General features: G+C 49.7%; 3 protein-coding genes across 3 annotated transcripts in view; 2 read left to right on the top strand and 1 right to left on the bottom strand.

The window, feature by feature from the left end:
• LOC119431215 (uncharacterized) overlaps positions 1-15337 on the top strand; it is a 635270-nt gene extending 619933 nt beyond the window's left edge. The window contains exon 3 of the mRNA XM_049657804.1: positions 14227-15337. The gene's annotated coding sequence lies outside the window, so the exon portion shown is untranslated. The remainder of the gene's footprint in view (positions 1-14226) is intronic.
• LOC125940981 (uncharacterized) overlaps positions 1-27221 on the bottom strand; it is a 508491-nt gene that overhangs the window by 375418 nt on the left and 105852 nt on the right. The gene's annotated exons all lie outside the window — the stretch shown is intronic.
• LOC119431200 (E3 ubiquitin-protein ligase PDZRN3) lies at positions 8350-15337 on the top strand. The gene is made up of 2 exons (XM_037698671.2): positions 8350-9104; positions 13010-15337. The coding sequence occupies exons 1-2, from the start codon at positions 8811-8813 to the stop codon at positions 14207-14209; spliced, it is 1494 nt and encodes a 497-aa protein (XP_037554599.1). The 5' UTR covers positions 8350-8810; the 3' UTR covers positions 14210-15337.

The following is a 27221-nucleotide window of genomic DNA, read 5'->3' as shown; positions in this document are numbered from 1 at the left end:
GCCGCGGGGCAAGGAGACCCGACCCTCTGCCCATCAGTGGCCGCGCGGAAGGCGTTGACGTGCGACAACTTGCCGTTCGCAGCATGACGCGCGCGTTTTTTGCCGCTAGCGTGGCCATACCCTAAGCTGGTGCCGGGCCGGCTGGACCGGCAGCGTCGGCACCCACGCCGGCAAACACTCGCTTCCCGATAATGGCAGAAAATGAAACTTCAAGGAGGCTAATCTGCGCCGAACCAGCTGTACCGGCGGTGCCAGCGGGCACGCACGGAGACAGTCGAAGGTGAGGGAGTTGAGGAAAAGGGCGAGGGGAGCCGCCAAAGCCACTTGTGCGCTGCGAAATTTCATGACTTGAACCATTCGTTCATCTTGCTATAGTGCTCGAATACTTCAAAAATACGTCCTTCCGTTAATGCGAACTTCTTTTACTTCGAACAAATTTTCGGGCCCCTTTGAGTTCGAATTGTAGAGATTCAACTGTATCTGTGGAGTTGCTGGTCGAGACCTTGCTAGTCCCTGCAGAGTGTAGAAGTGCTACCGGGCTTAATAGACGCTCACATTAGGGGCCAGATGTGTTAGTACAGAAAGACACGTCGGCTGCCAAAACCAGTCACTGCTTATGGTCCTGTTCTGTCGATCGTTTCGGTTTTCCGACGACATTTGTATCGGGTAGTGGCCCTCCATTTACGTCAGATGCCCTTGCCAGGTACTTATGAGGCATTGGAAATTCACCTGTGTGCACTGCAGCCAATCATTCCAGCAGTATCGGTGAAGCTGAACGTTGTCGTTAGAGGCAGCGCTAACAAGAAACCCTCAGTTGACTTCTGCTAGGTAATTTTTGCTAGTTATCGTAACTCTGCATGCCACAACTAGAGAAGGCCAGCAGACTTTCTTCTCGGCACAGGTGTTCGTAAAATGCTCGATGTTGTAACTTCCACGTTTATTATGGACAGGGTTTCCGGGAATCAATTCACACAATTGCTACTGTGTCGCTGTTCGTCACGGTGAGAGACTGTGGGCAAATGTGCGGTCGCAGCTCAGTCATGCTGAGGAATCATCTGAGACAGAGGAACGAATTTATACACGTGGCAGTAGGCATGGGAATAGAGACATCACAATAAATGCAAACAGAACATTAGACAGGTTGATGCGCTAATGCCGCTAACCTCAGTTCAGGCTCTGCAGCGCTCACAGTTCCAGTCGTGGCAGTTGATTACAAGCCGCAGCGGTGTGGTAGCGGCGGCTGGCGCGTAGCTAAGCCACAAGGTGGCTGCGGCAGTGACGGGGAGCTGGGGCGCAGCCTGCTCGACAGTTTGTGAGGGCAATGTCTGTCACGGGGCGCAGCCTGTCTCGGGAGCGACAGGATCCAGGGCAAAGCCCAGCCGCGGCAGGATCCGATAGGTAGCATGTGGAGTGTCGTCAAGACGAAGTGGCGCGAGTATCGGAGGCGAAGAGGGAAGAGAACGAAAAAAGGTAATAAAGGGACGAACGGCTTATCCATCTCCATTGAGTTCTTTACATTTTGACGCAGTCGCAGAGGATTAAAACTAGTGTGCGCTGAAAAGATTCGCTGAACGGGAAGCTACCGTCGCAAGTGACAGGAGCGATGCCGACTCGGGTGGGTCTTCTACATCGATCGAGCCGCTCATTGGCGTCACCAGCAAGGCAAGCCCGCACGAGGGACCCTTGACAGAGAGACAGTCATCTTGAGGACAGAATACCACATCTATTATGATTAACTTGCTGTAGATGCAGTCGAAGCAGGTTGAACAACAGTCACAGCTCCTGAACATCTTGAGCCAGGCAGCATTACACAGCCGTTTCAAAAAGTGATGCCATAAAGCTGGACAATTTTGATGTATGTCAACGGCTGCAACTACATGGATTGGCTTTTATGAATACGCCTGCCAACAAAAATCGATGGGATTCGGATGATGTCAAGAAACCTTAGCCATTCTTGTCGGGAATCGCGGAAAAGTGGTTTGACATGAGAATCTTAGAGCACCTTAGTGACACATGGAGTCAATGGAAACAGAGCTTCCTGAAATCGTTTGAAATTAACCGGTTAGAACCATGGAAGAACGGTTCAGTGAGTTGGTCGCAAACAGATAGTCCGTCTATCACGATGCACCAGTGATCTTAGCAGCTTCGCACCGAGTCAAAACGAAGCTGTTTCCTGCAACCGCTGTGGACGAAACGCGGCCTGTATCGACGCCATCACGGACGGCCCTTAGGCTTGCGAGGGCATGCAACGGACGCGCGTACAAAGTCAAAGCGAAACTACTGCCTGCGGCAACCGTTGCGGGCGAAACCGCAGTCGCAATCGGTGTGATTATGGATTGCTACTATGCAGTAATAAAGGCACACGACTGACGCGCATACAGAGTCAAAACAAGACTATGGCCGCGGCAACCACTGCGGAAGAAACCACGGTTGCTATCGACGCTATCATGGATGGCGACTACGCACTTATGAAGGCACGTGACCGACGCGCATACCAAGTCAAAATGAAACTACCGCTTTCCGCAAAGCTGGGACGAAACCGCGGTCACAATCGGCGTGATTATGGATGGCAACTACGCAGTAATGAAAGTACGCGACTTACGCTTGTACCAAGTCAGAACGAAAGTATGCCTGCGGCAACCACTGCAGATGAAACCGCAGTCGCTATCGATGTGATCATGAATGGCGACTGCGCAGTTACAAAGGCACGAGACTACAGTGTACTAGAACACATAGTGTGCTCACAACGCGGCAGATGAAGCACTTCGTGTTGCCGCCATCAGGTGGCGTGGTTCGCAGCGTCGCCTGAAACTTTTCTACGCGTCGCGGGCTATGGCTCGTTGCTGTTTTCACCGTAATAAATGTAAAATGCACGGCATGCAATGAACGAAACTTCTTTTGGTGCACCCTCGCAGTTTGTAGTAAATAACTTACCATTGTTGCAGCTGATCTACAGAGGGTTGGCGATGTTTTGTGCCGGAGGCACGGATGAACTAGCCATGCTATTAACACTGTTCTGGTAAAGGCTTGATACGGCCGCTGCAGTCACTGTAGCAAGGGACACTCGAGTGTTTTCTTCTGCTGATCGATAAAAGGCCTGTGTGGTTTCGCCACAACGACCGCGCATCCGCGTTTCCAGCACCACCGTGCCGAATTTAACCACCACTTCGATTTTCTTTTTTCGCAGGTAAGGCGTCCCACAAAACACACAAGCAGCTATTTGATGTCTAAAAGATGTCTTGAACGGACAATTCAAAAGTCTAATAGCTGTCCTGGTCAAGACATTTTCTAGCCGTGGACGTCTACAGGTACTTCAGTAAGCACTGCTAACGTTACGCTAAAAGTTAGCTAATAAACATCTCGACAAGAACTTGAAGAATTGTATTAGACGTTCCCAGAATTCTGTAAAAATGACTTTGGTAGCATTATGCAGGCTTTTATAAAACATCTTGACAAGAACATTTTAGAACTTTATTGATGTTCCCAGAATTCTGTTATAAATTATAACAGAATTCTGGGGATGTCTAGCAAAATTCTTAAGCTATAAAAGCCTGCATATTGTTTAAGTCATAGCGTATAAAGGCTTCCAAAACAATATGCAGGCTTTTATAGGCATCTTTAAACCAGCATTTATAGATTTCGTCCTATAGTGACGTGGTAAGCAAAATTAATGGCCACTTCAGCATACCATGCATCCGTATGCTAGCTTCATAGCACATATGTTACTATATAGAACTGAAAAATAAATGAAGCATTTCATTGTATTTTATAATAACTTGCATAAATGTTTTAACATATATCAAATGTGCATAACATGCAGAAAAAAATTACGTGACCTTGTGAGAAAGTGGCTTTATTAACTAATAAATTAAAGGACGTGCAAAAGGATTTTACAAAATTTTTAAGTACAGTAGAAAAGGTGACCACATAAAATAAGACGTAGCTGCAGTAACCACAGCAATCCAGGTCCTGTCCCTCTGGATACCACTGGCTGCCCACAGAAGCTTGCTCTGTAATAGAACAGTGAAGAAAAAAAAATTACACCATCTTCCCTAGGGGAACCCTGAGTAGTATGCGAAGCAGCCATGGGGTCGACTCAAGGTAGTTTTATCAGCTGTATAAACTTGGACATGCAGCAGCACCAGCAACGCGCAGAACTATTGTTGACGCCGTCGACGTTATTGCCCACGTTCGCACCGAACGCGCGTTACATTGGTGACTGTTACCGATGCCTCTGGGGCGCCTCTAACCTAAGCTGCTTCGCATTATCGCGCGCGGAGCCGCAGGGGTTGCCATTCGTTACGCAATCCGGAGAGGAGAGGAGCGTCGGACAGGAGGAATGCCGAGAGGAGAGGAGATGAGACAAGGAGAGGAGGGGGAGGAGGATGCGCATGCGCAGTAGGGGTGTGGACAACGCATGGCGGAGGGAGGGAGGGAGTGACATAGCCCGACCATACGATGCTTCGCATCTAAAAAGTGAGTAAGCCGCACTTGATTTAAAATAAAGATGTGAAATTAGGTATTTCAAATAGCAAAATATGTGCCGTTGTTTTACCTCGGTCTCATTTATTTTATTAATTTACGCATTACTTTCTCTCAAAATCTTATGCTGTACGATGACGTTCAGAATTACGTTGCAGATATGATATGACGAAGCTACTGTAGAGTGAAATTAAACTGTCAAATGGTTTAATCCACATGCGACTTGCAGTAGGTCATTAGCAGTTAGATGGTTTACAAACAAATCTCTTGCAAGAGTACGTTACTTTTGTTTAAGCAGTGGTGTTGGTGGGTTGTAGCAACAGGGGGTTTAGCCTGGTAATCAAGGCCGGCAACTGCTCCTTCTGAGTGTCTCTTACAATATCACTGCAGTATTGTACCACATGCCATTAAAAATTCTCTTTCTAAAGGGACCCTGAAACACTTAATTATAGAATGGCCTTACTATGAAAGGACGTCTCGCGAATCTCATGCTGCAAGACGTTTTCAATCGAACTATAAGGGAAGTTAGCACTCCAATGCAAGACTATTTTCCTGCCTGCTGGCGTGCTGGAAGCAGCACAGAGGAGAAGCCAAGAGAGCAAAGCCCCAGTATACTACGCAATGCAGCATGCCACTGCCATCTTAAAAGCCACACGCAGCTGATGCAGCTATGCCCACTGCAAAGATGAAATGATTTTTGCCCTTTGCTATTCCATTAACTCAAAATTAGGAATTGCGTATTATTGAGAATGCTCTCGTGATCATGAAATCAGCCAATAGCGTTGGTAGGCCAGCTGCTTTCAATGTGACGACATTGCGGAAGCGAGAGCAAGCGATTTTTCCTTGTGTTTGACACGAGATTGTAAATCCCTGCTGCATGCAGTGCAGTAATATTTGGCTCACATGTTCACAGCAGCTGCTACGACAGACCGGCAACATTTCCTTACCATTTCAAGAAATGTTTCAGGACCACTTTAATATTGCAATAAGAAGACATGAAGCTTCTTTGCGTGCTATAACTGATCCTTCTAGTTCTAGGAACACGGAAGTGTCGCAGGCATGCCTGCAGAAGGTCCTTTTTTTTTGCAGATTCTTCAGAAGAATGTCCTTTCATCTCAGTACCTTGGGCACGACCACAGAAAGTGTTCAATGTCTCATGTCTCGTCGCACGTAATACAGTTTGGAGAATCAATACACCATCTTAAATAACCATGCTGGTGTACGAGCAGATCCTATCCATATTCGATATAGAAGTGATGCTTCCTCTCAACGAAATGCTTGGTTACACAGGGCGCATATTGAAGCACAAGAATACACTAGCTGTTGCTCTGAAGTGAGTGGCAACTTTATTATATACCTGTTTAAAAAAATGCAGAATAGCTATTGTTTGCATATTATTATATATATATATATATATATATATATATATATAATTATATTATATAAAATAAAGCTGTACAATCACTTCAGAGAAAAAACTAGTGCACTCTTATGCTTCAATCAGTGATATGTGCCAGATAATTGGGTGCAAACTATTATTAGTGTGTCCTCTTTAGGACAAAAAGATCCCCGAAACAAAAATCATGTAACTATATATCAACACCACAGTTGTCAGTAAACAGCAAGCATTTTCAACAGTAATACAATTAGTTAAGCTCTGACTTACCATGACTAACAGAAATGGCAAACAGGCAGCCACATGGTGCCAAATAAGAAATAAGTACACAAAAGAGGTGCATAGAAATCAACAGAAGCCACTAAACAGAAGAGTCAAGCCTTGCATGCTCCTACAGGTTTACCTTCAGATTAATTAGGCGTGCACGAAACTGTGCGAAACAAACATCTTTTGGCATCTGTTCCACCTTTTTTCGGAACATATGCCCTACAGCAAGATAAACCAAATTGTAGCAGCATACAAATACTCAACGCCAAAAGTATGGAAACAATGCAGATATTGTGCACGCACATGAACAAAGCGACCGAATAAGCATACATTCAGGCTCTGGCTTGCAACCACGCGACTTAACTAGACAAAAAACAATGGAAGCCAGCAGGCCTTGTGGTTCTCTGAGAGTAAAATAGCTGCATAGGAAATTTGCGACGGCGCGACGGGCCGCGGCGGCGCGCGGCCAGATATGTCGGTGACGATAGCCGCTATCGCAATTCCGGCTTCTTCGCCGCTTGTTCACGCAAATGGAAGGAAGGCACGGCTCTGATAAGGACGCTGAACGGGCGCGCACGTGTGCGTCCGGGGCCGTTTTCTTTTTCTTTTTCCTAAACTTTGACTGTTTTTTACACTCGCCCGTATCGTGCAACGCGCCGTGGCACGGGTGATCTTTGCTGGCCCGTGGCAAACACGTTGTCAATACGGCGATCGAGTTGATAAGACCGGAAAGGAGTAAGAAAACCCCGCCGGCTTTTTCTGCTTGTTCACCCAAAGTGGAAAAGCCGCTACAGTCTATATGATGCGACGTTAACGTATTTCATAAGGCTTGTTAAAGTCGCACGGAATGCAACGTTGCGCGTCGGGCAAGCGCATTTTAATTCTCTTTCACTTTCACGCGCACTCCCAAGCATGGCGCACATTTTCCGCCAAAACATAATATATGGGGTTTTACGTGCCAAAACCAGTTCTGATTATGAGGCACGCCGTAGTGGGGGACTCCGGAATTTAGACCACTGGGGTTTCTTTAACGTGCACCTAAATCTAAGTACACGGGTGTTTTCGCATTTCGCCCCCATCGAAATGCGGCCGCCGTGGCCGGGATTCGATCCCGCGACCTCGTGCTCAGCAGCCCAACACCATAGCCACTGAGCAACCACGGCGGGTTCCGCCAAAACATCTAAAAAAAGTTCTCGAGTTAGACGCTCTCAAGACGTTCACCAAAGTATATCCCGGTGACGTCAGAGATGGGCTGCTATAACACAGCTGAAATACAATAGTATATTTGATTAACCGTACTTCCTGCTACATAATGTTTCCAAGAACACCTGTTTAACGTCTTCGCATAGGCCAAGACGTCTTTAGCCGTTTGTAGCCGTTCCGAGAAGTTTTCAAGACGTTTCGCGGCTAGCTTAGGTTCTTCGAGAAGCTTGGCTGTTTCTCTACTGAAAAGGTTGCGATCGACGAGTTTATTACGTCTGTCTGTACGGCATCCTTAGAAATAAAATATTAAAGCTCTTCCGGTCCACTATAGACGACGTAGTTGAACATTTTAACTGGCGAAGGTAAACCAGAGTCGAAAGCATTGCTAACTAAACCGAAACCAAGAATGAGCTAAACCACGCGTCCAAAATTTCGGCACACAAGTATAGCGGCCTGACCAGCCACTCGCGGCGCCGGCGGCAGTGCCCTACGGGAGTGTCCGCTCTTTACCAATATGTTTCTCTATGATAAAAGATAAAGAGCACAGACATGTCTGTACTTGTTGCTACGTCACCCGACGCCATGATAAAATTTTTTTGAAACACCAGAGTGCGGCGATAAGAAATCAATCAGCCTGTGGCACGTCGGAAAGTTTGAGAGACTAATGCTATCTTTGACTGGTCGCCTCCATCCTCCAAATCAGAGTCTGGCAGATCCGGCGTGCCTCGAACTCTGAGGCAGGGGACAAGCGCGCAATTCGAACGTGCGACTCACACTCGGAGGAGGAAATGACAATGCGAAACATAATTCCTGCGTCCGCTCAAGCATCAGGTACATAGGCACTTCTAGTTTACTACAACAATGCAACAGAGGCGCCAACCAGCCTATCTCAGGACGCGGCGGCTGAAGTCGCGTGACTACAGCAAAAATCTAGTTTCGAGTTGAAGCCGTGTCGAAGCCTAGCCAACGCCGCCGACGCTTCCAAGCAAAATGGCAGACGCGCGGATGCGAGCGTTTGGTCTGACGCCGGAATCCAGACCACCGTCGCCATAAATTAACTCGGCAGATTCTTTTTGCGACAATGATTGCGGACGGTAAGTTTTTGTTAAGTACTACACCAAACCTCTGTGTGAATAATTGAACTGCTGCAAAGTGGTTAGACTGCAAAGTAGGACTAGTGAGACCGGAAATGCGAGACCGGAAACTCTCTCAATCTCTGCGATTGCTCCGACGACAGTCCGCGACACGGCTCGGAGCGCCTCAGAGCGCTCGACGCGGGAGGAGAGCGATTGTAAAGAACCAGCCGAACGCAAGGCACGCACCCTCTTTCCACCAGCCGAAGACAACGCCGCTCGCGAGAGCGCTCCGATACGACCAGTCGAATATACCATAAAATAGCAGGATTACAGCACGTGATAAAGGCACAAAAGCCTCTCCGCTCTCGTGCGAGCGCAGGATCACCATGCCGGACCCCGAACAAAGGCGGGTGCACCGTTTTCGCGACCACGTCGTCGCAGGCGTCAACTGGCGACCGACGCGGTTTGTCGACGTGGTGCCCAGTTCACGTGTTTGCTGCCTCTGCCACATGATTCCGAAGCGAACGCTAGTGCTGCCGTGCTCGCATATTCTGTGCCAACCCTGCCACGCAGCTATTTCCCAAGGCGGTGGTGGACTGTGCCCCTTAGATCAAGAGCCATTCGAGCAAGCGGAATGTCATGGTGTTGACTTTCCTGCCAGGAAAGCTAGCAGCTTGAAGGTGAGTAGAAAAAAATAACGGTTTCGGTTTCTCCTTTGAACTGTACTTCACTGCCATTAGTTGCACGACTGCATACCTGCACACGTAATGCTAAAAGTGTGAGATTTGCTATGGCTGAACTGTAATTTACTAATTTACTTTAAGTTCCTCTTCGGTGTCTTTCAACGTCAAACTTGAGAGCAATACGAAATAGCTATGTAGAGCGCAGACACAAGGAACGCACCATGATGAACGGGATCCGCGAAGTGTGCATTAAAAGAGACACCGCCGATTTATCAGATCGTTCGAGCACATGTGTCACGCCACTTCTTCATATGACACCGCGAAGTCATATCAGCAAGAACGACCACGCGTGTCACATAAGAAGCACTAAAAAACTAAGTCTTGTACGTCGTAGCTGACGTCTCGCTTATACAGATAATGAAGTGCTTGGTAATAATAAAAAAAAACTTTCAAAGGCACCCGAGTTGTCTTACTTCCAAGCCTGCCTAAAATCCTGGGCTCGATAAACCAGACCTTGCATCCACGCTCCGGCGACGAAATGTACATACTTGTATTTCTTCCTGCCTTTTGGAGCATGAGTCAGTCGTTTACACATTCATATCTGCCTGGTCAATGTAATCTTTCCAACACGTCATCAGAATAGGATAAACAGCTCCTGAAGAGCACTTCACGAAAGGACATTCATGCCTCTTTTGGCAACGTCGCTTGGTGTTGTCGCCAATCCGAGGACAGAGCTTCGACGACACTTCGGCGCTGAGAACACCCCAGTAATATAATGCCTCTTAACGACCTCCTTGAGGTTTTGTGAGATGTTCTGCATATAAGGCGTAACCTTCACCACGGCCGCTGGATTATTAAAAAAAAGAAGAAGGTGCGGCCTGCTGCGTCGCGTCGCCGTCAATGGGCGAGCGCGTCTCGGCTAAGTTGACAGTTGCGGCCGCTGTTTTTGGTGAGGGCGCCACTGCTACGGTACGCAAGGCAGACGCTGGTTCGTGCTACAATGTGGTTGCCTCAGTATTTGTGCGTGCTGATGTGCTTTTTCGTGCGCATTCTCGAGTGCTTTTTTGTGTGATCGTGTGTGTGAGCAGCTTGCCTCGTGTTTCTTGTGCTTGAGTACGGTTCTCTGGTGTGAGCGTGTGTGGCAGACGGTTTTTTCTAGCGGTGTGATCGCGCGAAGCTGCTGTGTGCCGCTGTGCAACTCGAACGCGAGAAGAGACGCTACTGTGAAGTACCACGAATTCCCCTGCGATCTACAGCCTCGGTAAGCGTGGCTGAAGAATATTTCTCGCCAAGGGCCGTCAGGGAAAGGAAGTGAGTGAGAGCCCAGCGACAGGTCGCTGGTATGTTCATTACATTTTACTGAGAATGGCTATAAAAATAACACGAACATTAGGCTCTTGCTTCCGACTGCACGCGGTCCCGACTGTGCTTCCCGGTTATCCACCGTACATGCACAAAAAGAACGCGCAGCCCAGGAAACTTTTTTTTTGGAGCTCAGGAACAACAGCGGCCACAACTGTCAACTCAGCCGAGACGCGCTCGCACACTGGCGGCGACGCGACGCAGCAGGCCGTACCTTTTTTTATGTAAAAAGAGCCACGAATGGATTGATCAACTCCGGGCTGTCCAGAAGGCCCACGATGTGGCGGTGAGGCTTGGCCTTCCCGTCCCAACGCGGGAGCGGCCCGCGTTGCCCCTATGAAAACGGGGTGAAGATTCTTCCGGACCTCAATAAATTTTACTACCTATACCTACCTAGCGGCCGTGCCACTGCCAGCGGACAGAGAATATTGAAACGTGCGAGGGGAGTTCGGTTGAAGAGAAGAACGAAGCTGGGCTGGGTCGGGTGCGGCATCGAGGACTGTTTTCGCTGAGCGATACCTTCGCATTCATCATCTTGTAAATAAACGCGATCCATCGTCTTGAAGTCGGTCTTGAAGAAACACGTAATTCCACTCCCGATTATTCGTAATAGAGCACAATTCCACTCCCGATTATTCGTAATAGAACACTTTTTCATTTCAGGTGAGTCGAGCGGGCAGCCTTCATGGAGGGCATTAAGGCTCACTCTACAAAAGATTGGCACTCCTAGGGCAGACCTTTCACATATGTGGGGTAATCGGCACTTCTAATAACGACTTCAATATTCAATCTGTAATGTGCAAGTATAAAACGCGTTATTTACGGCCTGATTAGAGTCACTGTCACGCGTACAAACGCGGCTGTGGGAATGCTTCTCCATGAACGGCTGTACCCGAGCAGTGGCGCCAGAGCGAGCGCGAGGAGAACTAGGCACGAGACGCCGTTTCGGCGCCACGCAATGGGCCGCACCTTTTTTTTTTTTTGTAATCCAGGGGCCGTGGCACTTTCATCAGTCAATTTACCTGAGCACCCAGGGATACCAATCGTTAACAAAATCTTGGTTGGCTAACTGATATAACAATAATCGAAACAGCCGCAGAAAAATCACTTCGATTCATGCACAGAATACTAAAAGTCTACACCTTCTAAATTTGTAGATTTTCAAGCATTACTTTGATTACTGATAGGGCGTCAAGTATTGCTGCGCTAAATTTCTCACTCTTACTTTTCAAACACTACTTGAACATTAACAATGCTTCGCACTTCGTTCGTCAGCAAAGCAGAAGCAAACGACGAAATATTACTCCACGTCATTTTAATGTGGTTCGCGCCGCACATACACGCTTATGGTAATTCTCTTCTATCGAGACCTACAAAAATGAAGAACTCCTTGCCATTGTTAGCTATGCAGAACTTTACTGCTGATACATTTCAAGAAGACGTGAATGAGATATTGTAAAATATATTTTGTAAATAAGATTTCAAATAAACATCTGCTTTAAGCAAACACCCTCTATGTGAATATTCGTTTCTTATGGACACCGTGATAGCAGTTACATTGCTTTATTCTGATGTAGTAGTAGAAGGGTTTGGGATTTTAACGCGTGCTGTATTTTCATACCTTGACTTTCTTGTCCTTGTAATTCTGAACTTCCAAATTGTATGTGTTTCTGAAGCTTCAGGATGCACATGGGTGTTTCTATTTTATTGTTCACAGATCTCAAAAATTACCCGTGATATTGTAGCACAATTCTATTTCTTGAGCTATATTACTGTCCGAGGCTGACATTATTGGCACAAAAAATAAAAAGTGAATATTTGTCAAACAATCAAGTGCTAGCTAATTAGCCACGTCGTGCCACGTGTTGGAATTTACAAATTGTAGCCGGTGGCTTTTAAAGTCCTCGTCAAACCAATTCTGAGAATTACATCAGCTTCGAAGAATGCGTCCCAAATTTGTCGGTGAAATGCATTTGTCCTCCGGAAAATTTTGAGCGTCAATACATAAAAAAAGGCGTTCTGTTAAAATAGTAACTGGAATAACCGTTCATTTTTACTTGAAGTTTGACTGCGCTTATCTTCAAAATGGTGCTAGTTTCAAAATCCGTGTATGTGCCTTGTGAAATCGCTGGCTTCAAGTCGTGTATTGCAATATATCCGCTAAAGTGATTAATAGAACAGATATATAATTAATCATTTTTTTAATTAGCCAATTTTGCGCATTGATTTATAGCGTCAGTAATGTATAGCTCTACCAGTATTCCTGCTCAATAAGTCGATTCGTGCTAAATGCCACAGGCGATTAAAAAAAATTGTGTTAACGCTAAATAGAACACCAGTTACTTGAATGCCGTTTCGAACTTTGTTTCTGGTTCTACGTGTTGTGTTTTTATTTCGTAACATTTCATAGTGTAAAGTTAGACCAGCTCAGACTGCTCGTACTTTGAAGCTCTGTCTGCCATGTGGTTGTCAACGGACGCTTTCATGGCCTGGTGGCCAACAGTCACATTAAGAACTGCATTTGTTTTTCTTCTATGAAGGTTTACTGCTGGAACGAAGAACACGGCTGCGAGTTCACGGGCCCCATGGAAGCTCTGCTGCGGCACTACGAGATGGTATGCACATTCCACACCGTGGAATGCTTAAGGTGCGGCGAGCGAGTCCTGCACCAAGACCTGCCAATGCACCACGTGACCGCATGCAGTGCCGACGCTTCTTCCGCGGTCACCGAGAACTCGCCCTCGGAACCTGCAGCACTGACACTTCAGGACTTGAGCAGCGCCCAGGAAGATTTGAAGGCGCTTTTGAAGGACCTGTTTCATGACAATCTGCTGCCAGCTGTTCAGAGTCAGATGAACGAGCTCACCGAACACGCTAGGAGCCAGGAAGCCAGACTGGCTCGGATCACTAGCGAGCTCAGGGCTTCTGAGCACAACTTAAAGGTCGAGATGGTTGATATCAAGCGCTCCATCATCTCGGAAGTGTCACGCCTGCGAAGTTCGGCGCCCGAAACTAGCGCGTCGTCCTCCCTACCATCGCGCTCCGAGAAGGCGCTGATGCTTCGCAAGTTGGAGCACGTCGCCAACCTGTCGCTCAGCGCCCTAGGACATTTGCGGCAATACGCACCCCACCAGGGTCGTAGCCCAGTCATTGCTTATTGCCATTCTGTCCTCGCTTCAGGCAACGAAGATCTGCGCCTGACCAGTGCATTGTCCACTTCACTTTGGTTAAGCGAGGCACTTAAGAACATGAGGTACGTCCTGACCATAGAAAACGCCGAGCAAATTTTTAAGTGCGAGGAGACGAAGAGAACGTTTGCCGAGTTGACTTTGTTCCACACGAGGGACACGTATTTCACAATTGCCGTCACTAACCGTACATACAACGGATCATCCTGTCTCGCGCTGGAGATTCAGTTCAACGGGCTGCTGGAGGAGTCTCGGTTTGTGCCTCTTAACTTGAACTTGAACGTGCAGGTGTTGGCGGCGAACGCGACGGAGGGTCGTTACATGCATTCCTTTGTCAGACGGTGTTTCTGCGCGAGCAATCTCGACTCGCTGAAGCATATTCACCGCGTGTTCTGGATGGCGTCAGATCCCCTCGTAAACGACGGCTATCTTCGAGACGGAAAGATGACATTCGACATTGAGCTAGAAGAGATGAAGGACGCGAGAGGAGAGCACGAAGCGCTTTTTGCTGCTCTGCGTGGTTGGCAGCAAAGAGTGCTTAACGCCGCTTGACGCGTTTGGGATCTCAGGTTTCGGAAGTATCTAACCCTGTTGTGTTTTTTCGGAGGTGATGAAATTTATCGTGTGCTTCATATACACTTTTATTTACTTGCTTCTTCATTTGTTCCAAATTATGTATTTTTTGTGGTTATCTGCTCGGTGACATTCTTATTATGCTAATACGCGTGCTCCCAACCTGCAGATATTAGACAGCTTTAGCAGAGCGCCGCTTACGCTCCACTCCGCTCCGATTTCACGCTCTGAGATACTGCAGGGAACTGCGTAGATTTCGCATTTCATAAGCGCTATCAACTCGGCTGCAAAACGACGAAGAGGGCAAGTAGACAGGCTGTCACGCTCCTCTCCGTAGGCTTTGTAGCGGAGCGAGCGATGCGGTATTCGTTCCGCTGCCGGTATGAGCGTCGTGGGCAAGCGCAATAGCGTTCCCGCTAAGCGGTTGTGTGGCATTTGGGCATATATGCCGGTCTTAGCGGAGCGGACAGCAAGCGCTCAGCTAAAACACTCTATTAACCATCGAAGCCTCCTCCAGCATATTTCCGTATTATTGCTTTGAGATTGCTGTGCAGATGGCACGAGCATGTAGGAGCAATCAAGTTGTCACTAAGACGAAGACTTGATGTGTAATAAGCTATGGTTTTTTTCACAAAATGGGGTGCAATTCAGCGAAAGCTGCTGTGATTATTGGCCGAAACTATAGGTTGTCGCGTGTTCCATCCGATGTACCCAAAATTCGCGTATCAGGCATTAGTGCGACCTGAAGTCAAGTTTGCTGCTCCAATTTGGTCATCGCACCAGGCATACCTAATCGACATTCTCGGGTTGATCCAAAACCGCGCTGCACGTGTCATTACAACCCATGTCTGAGCCTAAATAATTAACCGGCTATTGTCCCTACCATCCTTAGAATCGGGCCGCAATGCAGCGTTGCTTTGTCCACTACACAAGCGCGTGGAAGTACCGATGGCTGGCAGAATACAACAAGAGAACGTGGTGGTGCCCCAGTCCTCGCTTGGGCCTGGCGTTGTAAACCTGTCAACGAGGAGCTTGAGGTGTTGCTAGTGATGTACTTGACTACAGGCTCTCAGTGTAACGAAGATTACGTCAATAAACGATCACTTTGCGTGTGTCCCCGCATCTTCGTATTTCTTTCCTTGCTTATCGTGTTGCGCATATAAGTAGTCTGCGAAAAACGTCAAGCACATTCCCGCCACTAAATGGAGAAGCAGCCTCCTCCAAGCTCTACTACAGTACTTCCTGTCCGCCCTCCGCAACTGGGCCGATGATGCTCAAGTACAGGACAGGGAGTAGAATATGTTGCTGGCCTAGTTGGCTCAAGTCTAGCGGGTAGAGATTAGCACGACGGGCAAATAAAGGCTTGGTAGGAGGGAGTAAGAAAGAAAAGAGCAAGCACTGAACTTCAACTATTTATTCGTAAAGCGAAATCGCAGGAATATAACACCTGCGCATGCGCGCGCATGCAGTAGTCATTTTAAAAATGTCACAGAATTTTGCCTAACAGTTGGAATTCGATCCTTTCGGAATAGATAAACAGACGTATCGCTAATACAGTCCGCGTCCTTTAATAAAAACTACCATTTTTGTTAAGGCAGACAAGTAAAATGGCGAAGTACTACATTGAGCGAAGTACTACTGCCACAAATCGCTTTCGTTCTGCGAAATCACCACCGAAGGTTATTGCAACTGTCGCAGGCATGCCAAAAGTACCTTCGTTACGTCTGATATTCGTTGTAAGCACATACGATGATATTTGCAAAACATTTAATTTACAATTTATTTTGTTATATCCTGAATTATTCGTAATATCCATGTTCGTTATGCGCAGGTTCGGTGTGGTAAAAAGCAGTTACAAGTTAGCACGTCATTATCCGAAATGTTTTCGTGTTTGGTGGTAGCCACAAACTCAAGCCAACTGTTGTTTTTCAATACAATTCATGGAGCGCTTTTCACGTATACAGAACAGTCAAAAATAAATTCATGATATCGCATGCATGTTGCTTCTGCACACTCAAGAGCTAGCTCCTAGAAAAATAATAAAATTAAGTACACTTTGCGAGCGAGTACTGCAAGTCCAACGCAAGTTTTGTTTCGACGTTCGGCAATATCTAAGCGTTACTAGTGGTCGCACCACGAGGCGGCGCTGCGGGCCGGCACAGTCCAAAGGTCGCGGTAGGGGGGGCACCCGACAGCAGTATGTGCACTAAGGGTGGCAGCACACCTGTCAAGCTGAACAGGCAGTGCACCAGCTTCTACACTTTGCTGTCGGCGTTCACAGTATCCAACCGGGACTGGTAGTGTGGACGTCTCGCCCGCATCGACCAACAGGGAGGACGCCGTATACCCTGCACAAATGCGAGAGTGCTCCTTCAGTGCTTCGACCCAACGGGGGAGCAGGGTTGACCGGCCGATTCATTCCCGTGGTTTCAGAGTAACGCCAGGTTTAAGAGGAGTGTTGTAGAGGAGGGATCCGGATGAAATATATAGGAGCATCTCATCATCATCATCATAATCATCATCATCATCATCATCATCATCATCATCATCATCATCATCATCATCATCATCAGCCTATATTTTATGTCCACTGCAGGACGAAGGCCTCTCCCTGCGATCTCCAATTACCCCTGTCTTGCGCTAGCGTATTCCAACTTGCGCCTGCAAATTTCCTAACTTCATCATCCCATCTGGTTTTCTGCCGACCTCGACTGCGCTTCCCTTCTCTTGGTATCCATTCTGTAACCCTAATGGTCCACCGCTTATCCATCCTACGCATTACATGGCCTGCCCAGCTCCATTTCTTCCGCTTAATGTCAACTAGAATATCGGCTATCCCCGTTTGTTCTCTGATCCACACCGCTCTCTTCCTGTCTCTTAACGTTAGTCCTACGATTTTTCGTTCCATCGCTCTTTGTATGGTCCTTAACTTGTTCTCGAGCTTCTTCGTTAACCTCCAAGTTTCTGCCCCATATGTTAGCACCGGTAGAATGCAATGATTGTACACTTTTCTTTTCAACGACAGTGGTAAGCTCCCGGTCAGGATTTGGTAATTCCTGCCGTATGCACTCCAACCCAATTTTATTCTTCTGTAAATTTCTTTCTCGTGATCAGGGTCCCCTGTGAGTAATTGACCTAGATAAACGTACTCCTTTACAGACTCTAGAGGCTGACTGGCGATCCTGAATTCTTGTTCTCTTACCAGGCTATTGAACATTATTTTTGTCTTCTGCATATTCATCTTCAACCCAATTCTTACACTTTCTCGATTAAGGTCCTCAATCATTTGTTGTAATTCGTCTCCATTGTTGCTGAATAGGACAATGTCATCTGCAAATCGAAGGTTGCTGAGATATTCGCCGTTGATCCTCACTCCTAAGCCTTGCCAGTCTAAGAGCTTGAATACTTCTTCTAAGCATGCAGTGAATAGCATTGGAGAGATTGTGTCTCCTTACCTGACCCCTTTCTTGATAGGTAACTTTCTACGTTTCTTGTGGAGAACCAAGGTAGCTGTGGAATCTACGAATCTTTATTGTACACCCAAAGCACTGTACACGAGCATTTCTTGCATCCCACCACTGCCAGAATGTCGTTAATGCGGTCACGAATCGAACTTGCGACCTGACAGTCGGCTGCCATATCCCGCGAAGCTTTCTGACATTTGGGTACAGTGAAATAAACCCGTGACTATTTGTAAATATTGCTATACACGGGGAAACTAATGTAAGGGAATATATTCTAATTATTTGTGTAAGTCCCGCACATTTTTATCAGATTGTTTAATGCGTGCGGGTCTTATACGAGGGAGGCTTACAGCTGTTGACAGATGGCCGTAAAAAAATAACTGAACGAGTGGTGGCTGACTATGAACACATTTAAGTCCCCGATCGATTTTTGCGGACATGGACAAAGTTGACTTTTTGGACTGCCCGATAATTTGGACAACAACAAATTGATGCAGTGAAATTCTCTTTGATGTTATTATATCGCCAGCATAGCGGGAACTTGGCTTACGGGCTCTTGCCGAGGGTTCTTGACCTCTAAAATAAAGTTAACTAGAAATTTCACGATGGCCAAGGCCGCGAGTGCATTAGGCCCTCAGCCACGATCCAGCGCAATGGCGTCGCCGGTCATCGTGAAGTGAACATGTCATGCACGCGACCTCGTCAGTTTAGGCTCTGCTGCGCAAAATCAATGACTAAGTTTATAAAATTATGGCTTCGTTCGCTTTATGTTCACGCGGGAACTTACGCCGTTCCATCCAATACTGCCACAAAAGGTGTTAGGAAACATTACACATTAAAACTTAGTCCAATTATGAGCCTACTTTAAATAAATAAACCAGCGCACTAAAGGAACTCGTACAAAGTTCACATTTGAAACGCCACTTTTGTCGATCGGAGACAATGCAAGTAACGACACACCACCTCCTTCGTTTGTTTCTTTAGTTCGAACGTATGTTTTAAAGATCGCCTCTGTCAGATGGCACTGCTCTGCCTTTTCGGGTAAAGTCCCCATATAAGAAGATCGCCTCTGTCACATGGCACTGCTCTGCCTTTTCGGGTAAAGTCCCTATATAAGAAAAGTACCGCCATCTACCCTTTCCTCCGCCGCCTCCTCTCCTAAAGCGCTTGCTTTTTTCTTTACTTTTTGCTTGCGAAAGACAAGTCGACGGTGGCGCACTTAGAAAGTCCACGTTGAAGCTTTCAGGCCGGGCGCGCGCCGCCGCCGCCGCCGGCGACTGCGGCTGCGCAGAAGACTTTCAACAAGGCTCTGAGGCGAAAAAAAGAAAATATAAAGAAGTGAAAAGCGCGCGATATCATCGTACAATCGGAGAGACAGGAAAGAGAGAAGCGGCGTTTATCAAAGGATGGCGGTACTTTTCTTATATAGGGACTTTATTTTTGGGTACAGACTCGCAAAGCAGACATTATCTGCATGCGAAGTAACAATTTTCCTGCAAGTAATTTGCCCTGTCTCGTCCCAATTTCATGACATGAAGTGAGAAATTTACTTTAAGAGCATCTGAGTGTGAAATTACAAGCAAAAATTGAGCTTTTTGCCAACATAGCGAAAGCATTTTTTTCTGTGAACAGCCAACAAATGAGGACGTCGGCGGCACCGCCACTGTTCTCTAAACTATTCGTAATTCCAATGAAGCAAATTATGGACACAACATATTCGAAGGCCATCTTTGTACCACTAAAGCAAGTTACATGTTTAGGCAGCATGCTAACTTCTAGAAGCCTAATCTAGGCCTGATGCGATGCATGGGCCTTTGGGAAATATCTGGCAGAACCATGCTTATCTGCGGTAAAAAATGAGCAAGTTTAAAATAAGATATGCCGATGCTCAGATTCCCAAGATGAGTATTGGTATTTTTTGATAGTGTCGAAAATTTATAGTAAGGCCTTACGATGACAACTATTGGACCGAAAAGGGCTAAGAGGAATCGGGTAGTATCGTTCTTGTTTGCTCACTTTAGGGCACGTTTAGTGATTGCGAAAGGGAAGCGAACAAGTAGTGCTTTCACGTCTCCACAGCACAAAGTTTAGGAAAAGCGATGCGTCTGAGTGTTGTTACGTTTGGCCGAGTTGGGTTCCAAGCCGGGAGAAGAAGACGCCGGGAGAAGGAAGAACGTACTTTTAATGCGGCATGCTTGCCGAAAGTAGGTGTACAAAAGAAGCCCCCGCGGCGTGATCCGCAGTCATTTATAAAGGAACGCCGAGATCAAAGCGCGAGGGAAAACATATCAGCGCATATGCGCGAAACAGATTATCGTCCGGAACAGATGAGCCAGACTTGGGCGCCGGCTGATAAGCGGTGCGCAAACGCAACAGTGTGCTGTCGAATGCACTGCGTTCCTGTTAAGTTTTTGAAACGCATCCCTCTGATGTGGGATTCACACTGGCCACTGGCGATAGAGAATCTACTCGCGGCGAGCGATACCTACCATTCGCCACACCGAACAGTACTGCGTCTGTTGCCGTTCGCGTGCGCTCGCACAAGCATGGCACCGTAATATAACCATCAGCATATTCCGACGTCCTGCTACCGCGCAGATCATTGGTTGAGCAGCTTTGCGATTCAATTCGCGGAACTTAAGGGTCGGTCAGTGAGCGTGACCTTTACAAAATCAATAGCTTTTCGACCAAAGCTACTATGGGGGACCGCCGTTATGCGACAAACTTGGTCGCGCGATCTCAATAATTTGCCGATGTGAAGGCGCTTTAAGAGTCCGGGATGAAGATGACTGGAATGCGAATGAACTCATTAATGTGAAAGGGTATCTCTCTTCAACTCGTGCTAGATGTTCAGATCTATGCTAAGGAGACATATCATTTTACTAATAGTCCTCTTCGGTTTCGCATTTTCTTGCCCATATAGTATTCACCTCTGCTAGTAGTTTAACAGAATAATGTGTAAAGCCGTATATGTTCCATGCGATAAAAAATTTTAGAAAAGAACATTTGAAATTTAATCATAATGTAACTGAGGTTACATACATGGGTGGCATGAAATACACTAGCTAGGAGTGTATGTTCACGCAAATTCCCGTGCAGAGAATGCATCTGTACGTGTATATCTGAATGCGCAACAACCTCGATTTCAAGGTTTTTAAAGGTGTAAGAGGCAAGACACATTTTGGGAATTCTGTAACGTAATGAATGTAAATGTAACGGCCTCCGTTCAGCGTCGTGAACGGGCACGTATACCCTCCATTTGTTGTGGTGGTCCATCTTCACGGAGTGGAAGGGCCGACGAATTTTTTAAATGTTTCTTACAATGGTTGTTTCACAGTGCACAGGAAATTCGAAATGATACGGGACCCAGCGACTTCGTTTTATTACTAGACAAATACGGTTGTAGCGTGCGCAGTCACGTCTACGATAACGATAACAGTCTGCTTACAGTCGCGCACCCAGGATCTCTGCCAGGGGGGGGTTGACAGTTTGCCGATACCATCTAAACAGCACTAATTTGGATTTCTTCACGCGAAATAGTCGAAAAATGCGCTTTTTGCGAGTGTGCAGACGATTGCGCGTCTTACATCTTAATTGCAGTACTCAAATGCGTAAGGAAAGAAAAGGGGTTAAACAAAAGGGGGGGTTAAGCGGCCTCAGGGGGGGGGGGGGGTTCCAACCCCCGAATCCCCCCCCCCCCCCCCCCCCCCGTCGGTGCGCCACTGTCTGCTTATTATCCAATTCCCTCGCTGAACGCAATAATACGTACATGGCATTGTAAGGTTGTCAGGTTACTCTCAAACGACAAGAACAAGACACCATTTATGTCTCCGAGATAAAAATATGGAAGCTGCCTTGAGCAGCTGGAGGTTAACCAATAATACACTCGCCTTGGGTAGCGTTGCAGCCAGGTAACGTGAGGCAGTATGGTAAAGTTGCGTAGACCGAGGCATAAAGCGCTTGGCCGCATGGGTACCCCCTCGTAGCCGCTGCGGCATACCCGCGACATGAGGTAGTGTGGTACAGCTGCGCGACCGAGGCGTCGAGCGCTCGGCCGCGCTGGCGCACCCTCGTAGCCGCTGCGGCAACCTGCGACTCGAGGTAGTGTTGCACAGTTGCGCGGCCCGAGGCGTCGAGCGCTCGGCCGCGTTGGCGCACCCTCGTAGCCGCTGCGGCAACCTGCGACTCGAGGTAGTGTTGCACAGTTGCGCGGCCCGAGGCGTCGAGCGCTCGGCCGCGCTGGCGCACCCTCGTAGCCGCTGCGGCAACCTGCGACTCGAGGTAGTGTTGCACAGTTGCGCGGCCCGAGGCGTCGAGCGCTCGGCCGCGTTGGCGCACCCTCGTAGCCGCTGCGGCAACCTGCGACTCGAGGTAGTGTTGCACAGTTGCGCGGCCCGAGGCGTCGATCGCTCGGCCGCGCTGGCGCACCCTCGTAGCCGCTGCGGCAACCTGCGACTCGTGGTAGTGTTGCACAGTTGCGCGGCCCGAGGCGTCGAGCGCTCGGCCGCGTTGGCGCACCCTCGTAGCCGCTGCGGCAACCTGCGACTCGAGGTAGTGTTGCACAGTTGCGCGGCCCGAGGCGTCGAGCGCTCGGCCGCGTTGGCGCACCCTCGTAGCCGCTGCGGGAACCTGCGACTCGAGGTAGTGTTGCACAGTTGCGCGGCCCGAGGCGTCGATCGCTCGGCCGCGCTGGCGCACCCTCGTAGCCGCTGCGGCAACCTGCGACTCGTGGTAGTGTTGCACAGTTGCGCGGTCCGAGGCGTCGATCGCTCGGCCGCGCTGGCGCACCCTCGTAGCCGCTGCGGCAACCTGCGACTCGTGGTAGTGTTGCACAGTTGCGCGGCCCGAGGCGTCGAGCGCTCGGCCGCGTTGGCGCACCCTCGTAGCCGCTGCGGCAACCTGCGACTCGAGGTAGTGTTGCACAGTTGCGCGGTCCGAGGCGTCGAGCGCTCGGCCGCGTTGGCGCACCCTCGTAGCCGCTGCGGCAACCTGCGACTCGAGGTAGTGTTGCACAGTTGCGCGGCCCGAGGCGTCGAGCGCTCGGCCGCGTTGGCGCACCCTCGTAGCCGCTGCGGCAACCTGCGACTCGTGGTAGTGTTGCACAGTTGCGCGGCCCGAGGCGTCGAGCGCTCGGCCGCGTTGGCGCACCCTCGTAGCCGCTGCGGCAACCTGCGACTCGAGGTAGTGTTGCACAGTTGCGCGGCCCGAGGCGTCGAGCGCTCGGCCGCGTTGGCGCACCCTCGTAGCCGCTGCGGCAACCTGCGACTCGAGGTAGTGTTGCACAGTTGCGCGGCCCGAGGCGTCGATCGCTCGGCCGCGCTGGCGCACCCTCGTAGCCGCTGCGGCAACCTGCGACTCGAGGTAGTGTTGCACAGTTGCGCGGCCCGAGGCGTCGAGCGCTCGGCCGCGTTGGCGCACCCTCGTAGCCCTGCGCAACTCGTCGAGGTAGTGTTGCACAGTTGCGCGGCCCGAGGCGTCGATCGCTCGGCCGCGTTGGCGCACCCTCGTAGCCGCTGCGGCAACCTGCGACTCGACTCGTGGTAGTGTTGCACAGTTGCGCGCGGCCCGAGGCGTCGAGCGCTCGGCCGCGTTGGCGCACCCTCGTAGCCGCTGCGGCAACCTGCGACGTCGAGGTAGTGTTGCACAGTTGCGCGGTCCGAGGCGTCGAGCGCTCGGCCCGCGCTGGCGCACCCTCGTAGCCGCTGCGGCAACCTGCACCCTCGTAGCCGCGGTAGTGTTGCGGCAACCTGCGACTCGAGGTAGTGTTTGCACAGTTGCGCGGCCCGAGGCGTCGAGCGCTCGGCCGCGCTGGCGCACCCCTCGTAGCCGAGGTAGTGTTGCACAGTTGCGCGGCCCGAGGCGTCGAGCGCTCGGCCGCGCTGGCGCACCCTCGTAGCCGCTGCGGCAACCTGCGACTCGAGGTAGTGTTGCACAGTTGCGCGGCCCGAGGCGTCGAGCGCTCGGCCGCGTTGGCGCACCCTCGTAGCCGCTGCGGCAACCTGCGACTCGAGGTAGTGTTGCACAGTTGCGCGGCCCGAGGCGTCGATCGCTCGGCCGCGCTGGCGCACCCTCGTAGCCGCTGCGGCAACCTGCGACTCGTGGTAGTGTTGCACAGTTGCGCGGCCCGAGGCGTCGAGCGCTCGGCCGCGTTGGCGCACCCTCGTAGCCGCTGCGGCAACCTGCGACTCGAGGTAGTGTTGCACAGTTGCGCGGCCCGAGGCGTCGAGCGCTCGGCCGCGTTGGCGCACCCTCGTAGCCGCTGCGGCAACCTGCGACTCGAGGTAGTGTTGCACAGTTGCGCGGCCCGAGGCGTCGATCGCTCGGCCGCGCTGGCGCACCCTCGTAGCCGCTGCGGCAACCTGCGACTCGTGGTAGTGTTGCACAGTTGCGCGGACCGAGGCGTCGAGCGCTCGGCCGCGCTGGCGCACCCTCGTAGCCGCTGCGGCAACCTGCGACTCGAGGTAGTGTTGCACAGTTGCGCGGCCCGAGGCGTCGAGCGCTCGGCCGCGTTGGTGCACCCTCGTAGCCGCTGCGGCAACCTGCGACTCGTGGTAGTGTTGCACAGTTGCGCGGCCCGAGGCGTCGAGCGCTCGGCCGCGCTGGCGCACCCTCGTAGCCGCTGCGGCAACCTGCGACTCGAGGTAGTGTTGCACAGTTGCGCGGACCGAGGCGTCGAGCGCTCGGCCGCGCTGGCGCACCCTCGTAGCCGCTGCGGCAACCTGCGACTCGAGGTAGTGTTGCACAGTTGCGCGGCCCGAGGCGTCGAGCGCTCGGCCGCGTTGGTGCACCCTCGTAGCCGCTGCGGCAACCTGCGACTCGTGGTAGTGTTGCACAGTTGCGCGGCCCGAGGCGTCGAGCGCTCGGCCGCGTTGGCGCACCCTCGTAGCCGCTGCGGCAACCTGCGACTCGAGGTAGTGTTGCACAGTTGCGCGGACCGAGGCGTCGAGCGCTCGGCCGCGCTGGCGCACCCTCGTAGCCGCTGCGGCAACCTGCGACTCGAGGTAGTGTTGCACAGTTGCGCGGACCGAGGCGTCGAGCGCTCGGCCGCGTTGGTGCACCCTCGTAGCCGCTGCGGCAACCTGCGACTCGAGGTAGTGTTGCACAGTTGCGCGGCCCGAGGCGTCGAGCGCTCGGCCGCGTTGGCGCACCCTCGTAGCCGCTGCGGCAACCTGCGACTCGAGGTAGTGTTGCACAGTTGCGCGGACCGAGGCGTCGAGCGCTCGGCCGCGCTGGCGCACCCTCGTAGCCGCTGCGGCAACCTTTGGTGGCTGCGGCTGAACATGACCACCATGATTGTCTTCATCACCACCAGGGCGATCACACGGAGCTCGGTGCGTGTAAAAACCGTCCGCTGCTCCGTACTCTGAGAGTGCGGCTCCGTCAGCCAGAAATTCGTCTGCGTCCTGCGATCGCATTTGCGCAGTGTGTAAATCAGTCACAGGAACAGGCGTCGGTGCTCTGGTGCTACGCAAATGTAATATGCAGGACAGTGAAAGGGGCCAGTAGGGCAAGCGTTGTCCTTGTAGACTATCGTCATCGCGACTTTGCGTTACGTGTTTTGCATTTGCATTTTACCCAATCATCATGGAGAGTCATCCATTCGCCCTGCCAGTCACGGTTGGGTGGTACTACGATAAATATAACGGTAAACCCTCATTGTAGAATACGTGTTAATTTTGGCCCGAAATTCTGATCAATGATGAACCACGTAAAGGGACAGTCACACTTGCGTAGAGTTGTCGAAATACCGGCTGCGGACAGTGCCAGCGTCGCCTAGAGAAAGGCACTTGTCGGTATGGACGACACTTCCTAAGAATAATAGGGCAAGCAAAATAAGAAAAGAGATAGGGTAGATCACACAACCAGTGATAGTCAATATATCAAGCCTGATCGAGCCTTTCACTGACAAAATACGCTCTCAAAGAAATAAGCGGCTCAAAATCGAACTTCGCATGCAAATTACCAATGCGCCTCTCAAGCTTGCGGTGGAGTTCTCTTGATCCTTTGTACTACCTACCATCGCAAACTATTGCTTTTGACTCGCATTGCTGCGTAGTTGCAGAGCTGGCTCATTCAGAAAAAGTCTACAAGTAGCTTTCTCATTGTAACATCATGCTTTCAACATTCCTTGCCTTACGTTTATGATTTAAACGATTGGGCTAGTTTTGCAAACTTATTTCTGTGGAGTAACTCGCCTTAGAGTAGAACACAGGTTTAGAGCCATTCTAAACGTAAATTCTAAACCTGAAGCACCAAGTGTGCTGATAAACATGTTCGTGCGCGCTTAAATTAATCTTTTTCACTCTACGTATTGCCTTCGGAGTTACTACCTTATCGCTAATCTTCCACGGTAGTAAACAATCTGCCCTGTCTCAAGTGCATTGTTGTAACGTGGTCGTATTGTAGGTTTATACATAACTTCGACAACAAACCAGTGCGGAAAGTTATCTGGAGGCTTACTTGCATAGTAGGAGTTATTGCGAATGCTAAAAAAAAATCTATGACAGCATGAAACAAGTGTCACGCGGAGACCTACCTTGTGTTCGCCGAGGAAAGCTTTCAAATGAGCACATCGCGGCGAAAGAGCACCTTGAGCTGCCCGCGCATGGCTGGTCGTCGGCCAGCCGCGAACAGTAGACAACCGCATCGGATGGCAGACAGCTTATCTTGCGAGGCTACACCAAGAGCGAAATTGCTGTTGTACGTTGCTGAGTATCATCCTTATATCTAATGTATGCCGTACAGACTGTCAAGATGCAGGGTAACATGTCCACCATGTAACAAATATTAGAACATAGGTGTGTTTGGATGAGCATGGCTAACAGCAACGCATCACATTCAGCTAGGTTTGCAAGAAAAAAAAAAGAAATTTCACTTTTATCTCACGGCGCGAGATAAACGGTTAGCCGTTGTAAGCTGGTTAATGATATTTCTGTGCGTACGAGATTGTGTACTTCAACATGTTCTCCTACATGCTCGTTGGAATAATAGCACCAGCTGGAAAAAAGCAAGCAGCGACTAGTTTTTTTTTTTTTGCTTTTCATACAGACAACGGCAAGGCCCATTGCAAAGTTTTTTGGCGTAACACAAAAACAATACCGGACAATTACAATTATGTTACGTTAGGTTACGTTTAGACATGTTCGATGTGGTGAGGTTTGGTTTAATGCAACGCTTCAAGAACCACAATAACTCACTTGCGTTGCTGCGGTTTCTCAGCTGGCGCCCCTTGATATTTTACGTTGTGCGTATAGCGTTTTAAGTGTGGAGCACTTTAGGGGCCCGGGCTGTCAATGTCTAATGTGTCATGTCGTCAGGCTCAGAAAACACAAGCGCAAAATACGGTCAAAACATCCTAATACCAGCGCGAAACCGCATAAAATTAAGCTAACCGGATTCAGAATAATATATAATACAGAAATACTCATAAAATAATCGAATTATTTACAGAAATTCGTTAAAATCGCTTCTAACACGCCCGGCTGATACCGGCGCAGTGCAAGAGCCACCACCCTACAAGGGGAAGG

Source organism: Dermacentor silvarum, chromosome 10 (assembly GCF_013339745.2).
Source record: "Dermacentor silvarum isolate Dsil-2018 chromosome 10, BIME_Dsil_1.4, whole genome shotgun sequence".
Taxonomy (NCBI): domain Eukaryota; kingdom Metazoa; phylum Arthropoda; class Arachnida; order Ixodida; family Ixodidae; genus Dermacentor; species Dermacentor silvarum.
This window is presented reverse-complemented; position numbering and strand designations above follow the sequence as displayed.

What these genes read in the sequence shown, in the direction of transcription:
- LOC119431200 (XM_037698671.2), top strand. Translation starts at nt 8,811, where the DNA reads ATGCCGGACCCCGAACAAAGGCGGGTGCACCGTTTTCGCGACCACGTC. An exon ending in GGAAAGCTAGCAGCTTGAAG is followed by an intron (nt 9,105 to 13,009) that starts GTGAGTAGAAAA and finishes TCTTCTATGAAG; the next exon opens with GTTTACTGCTGGAACGAAGA.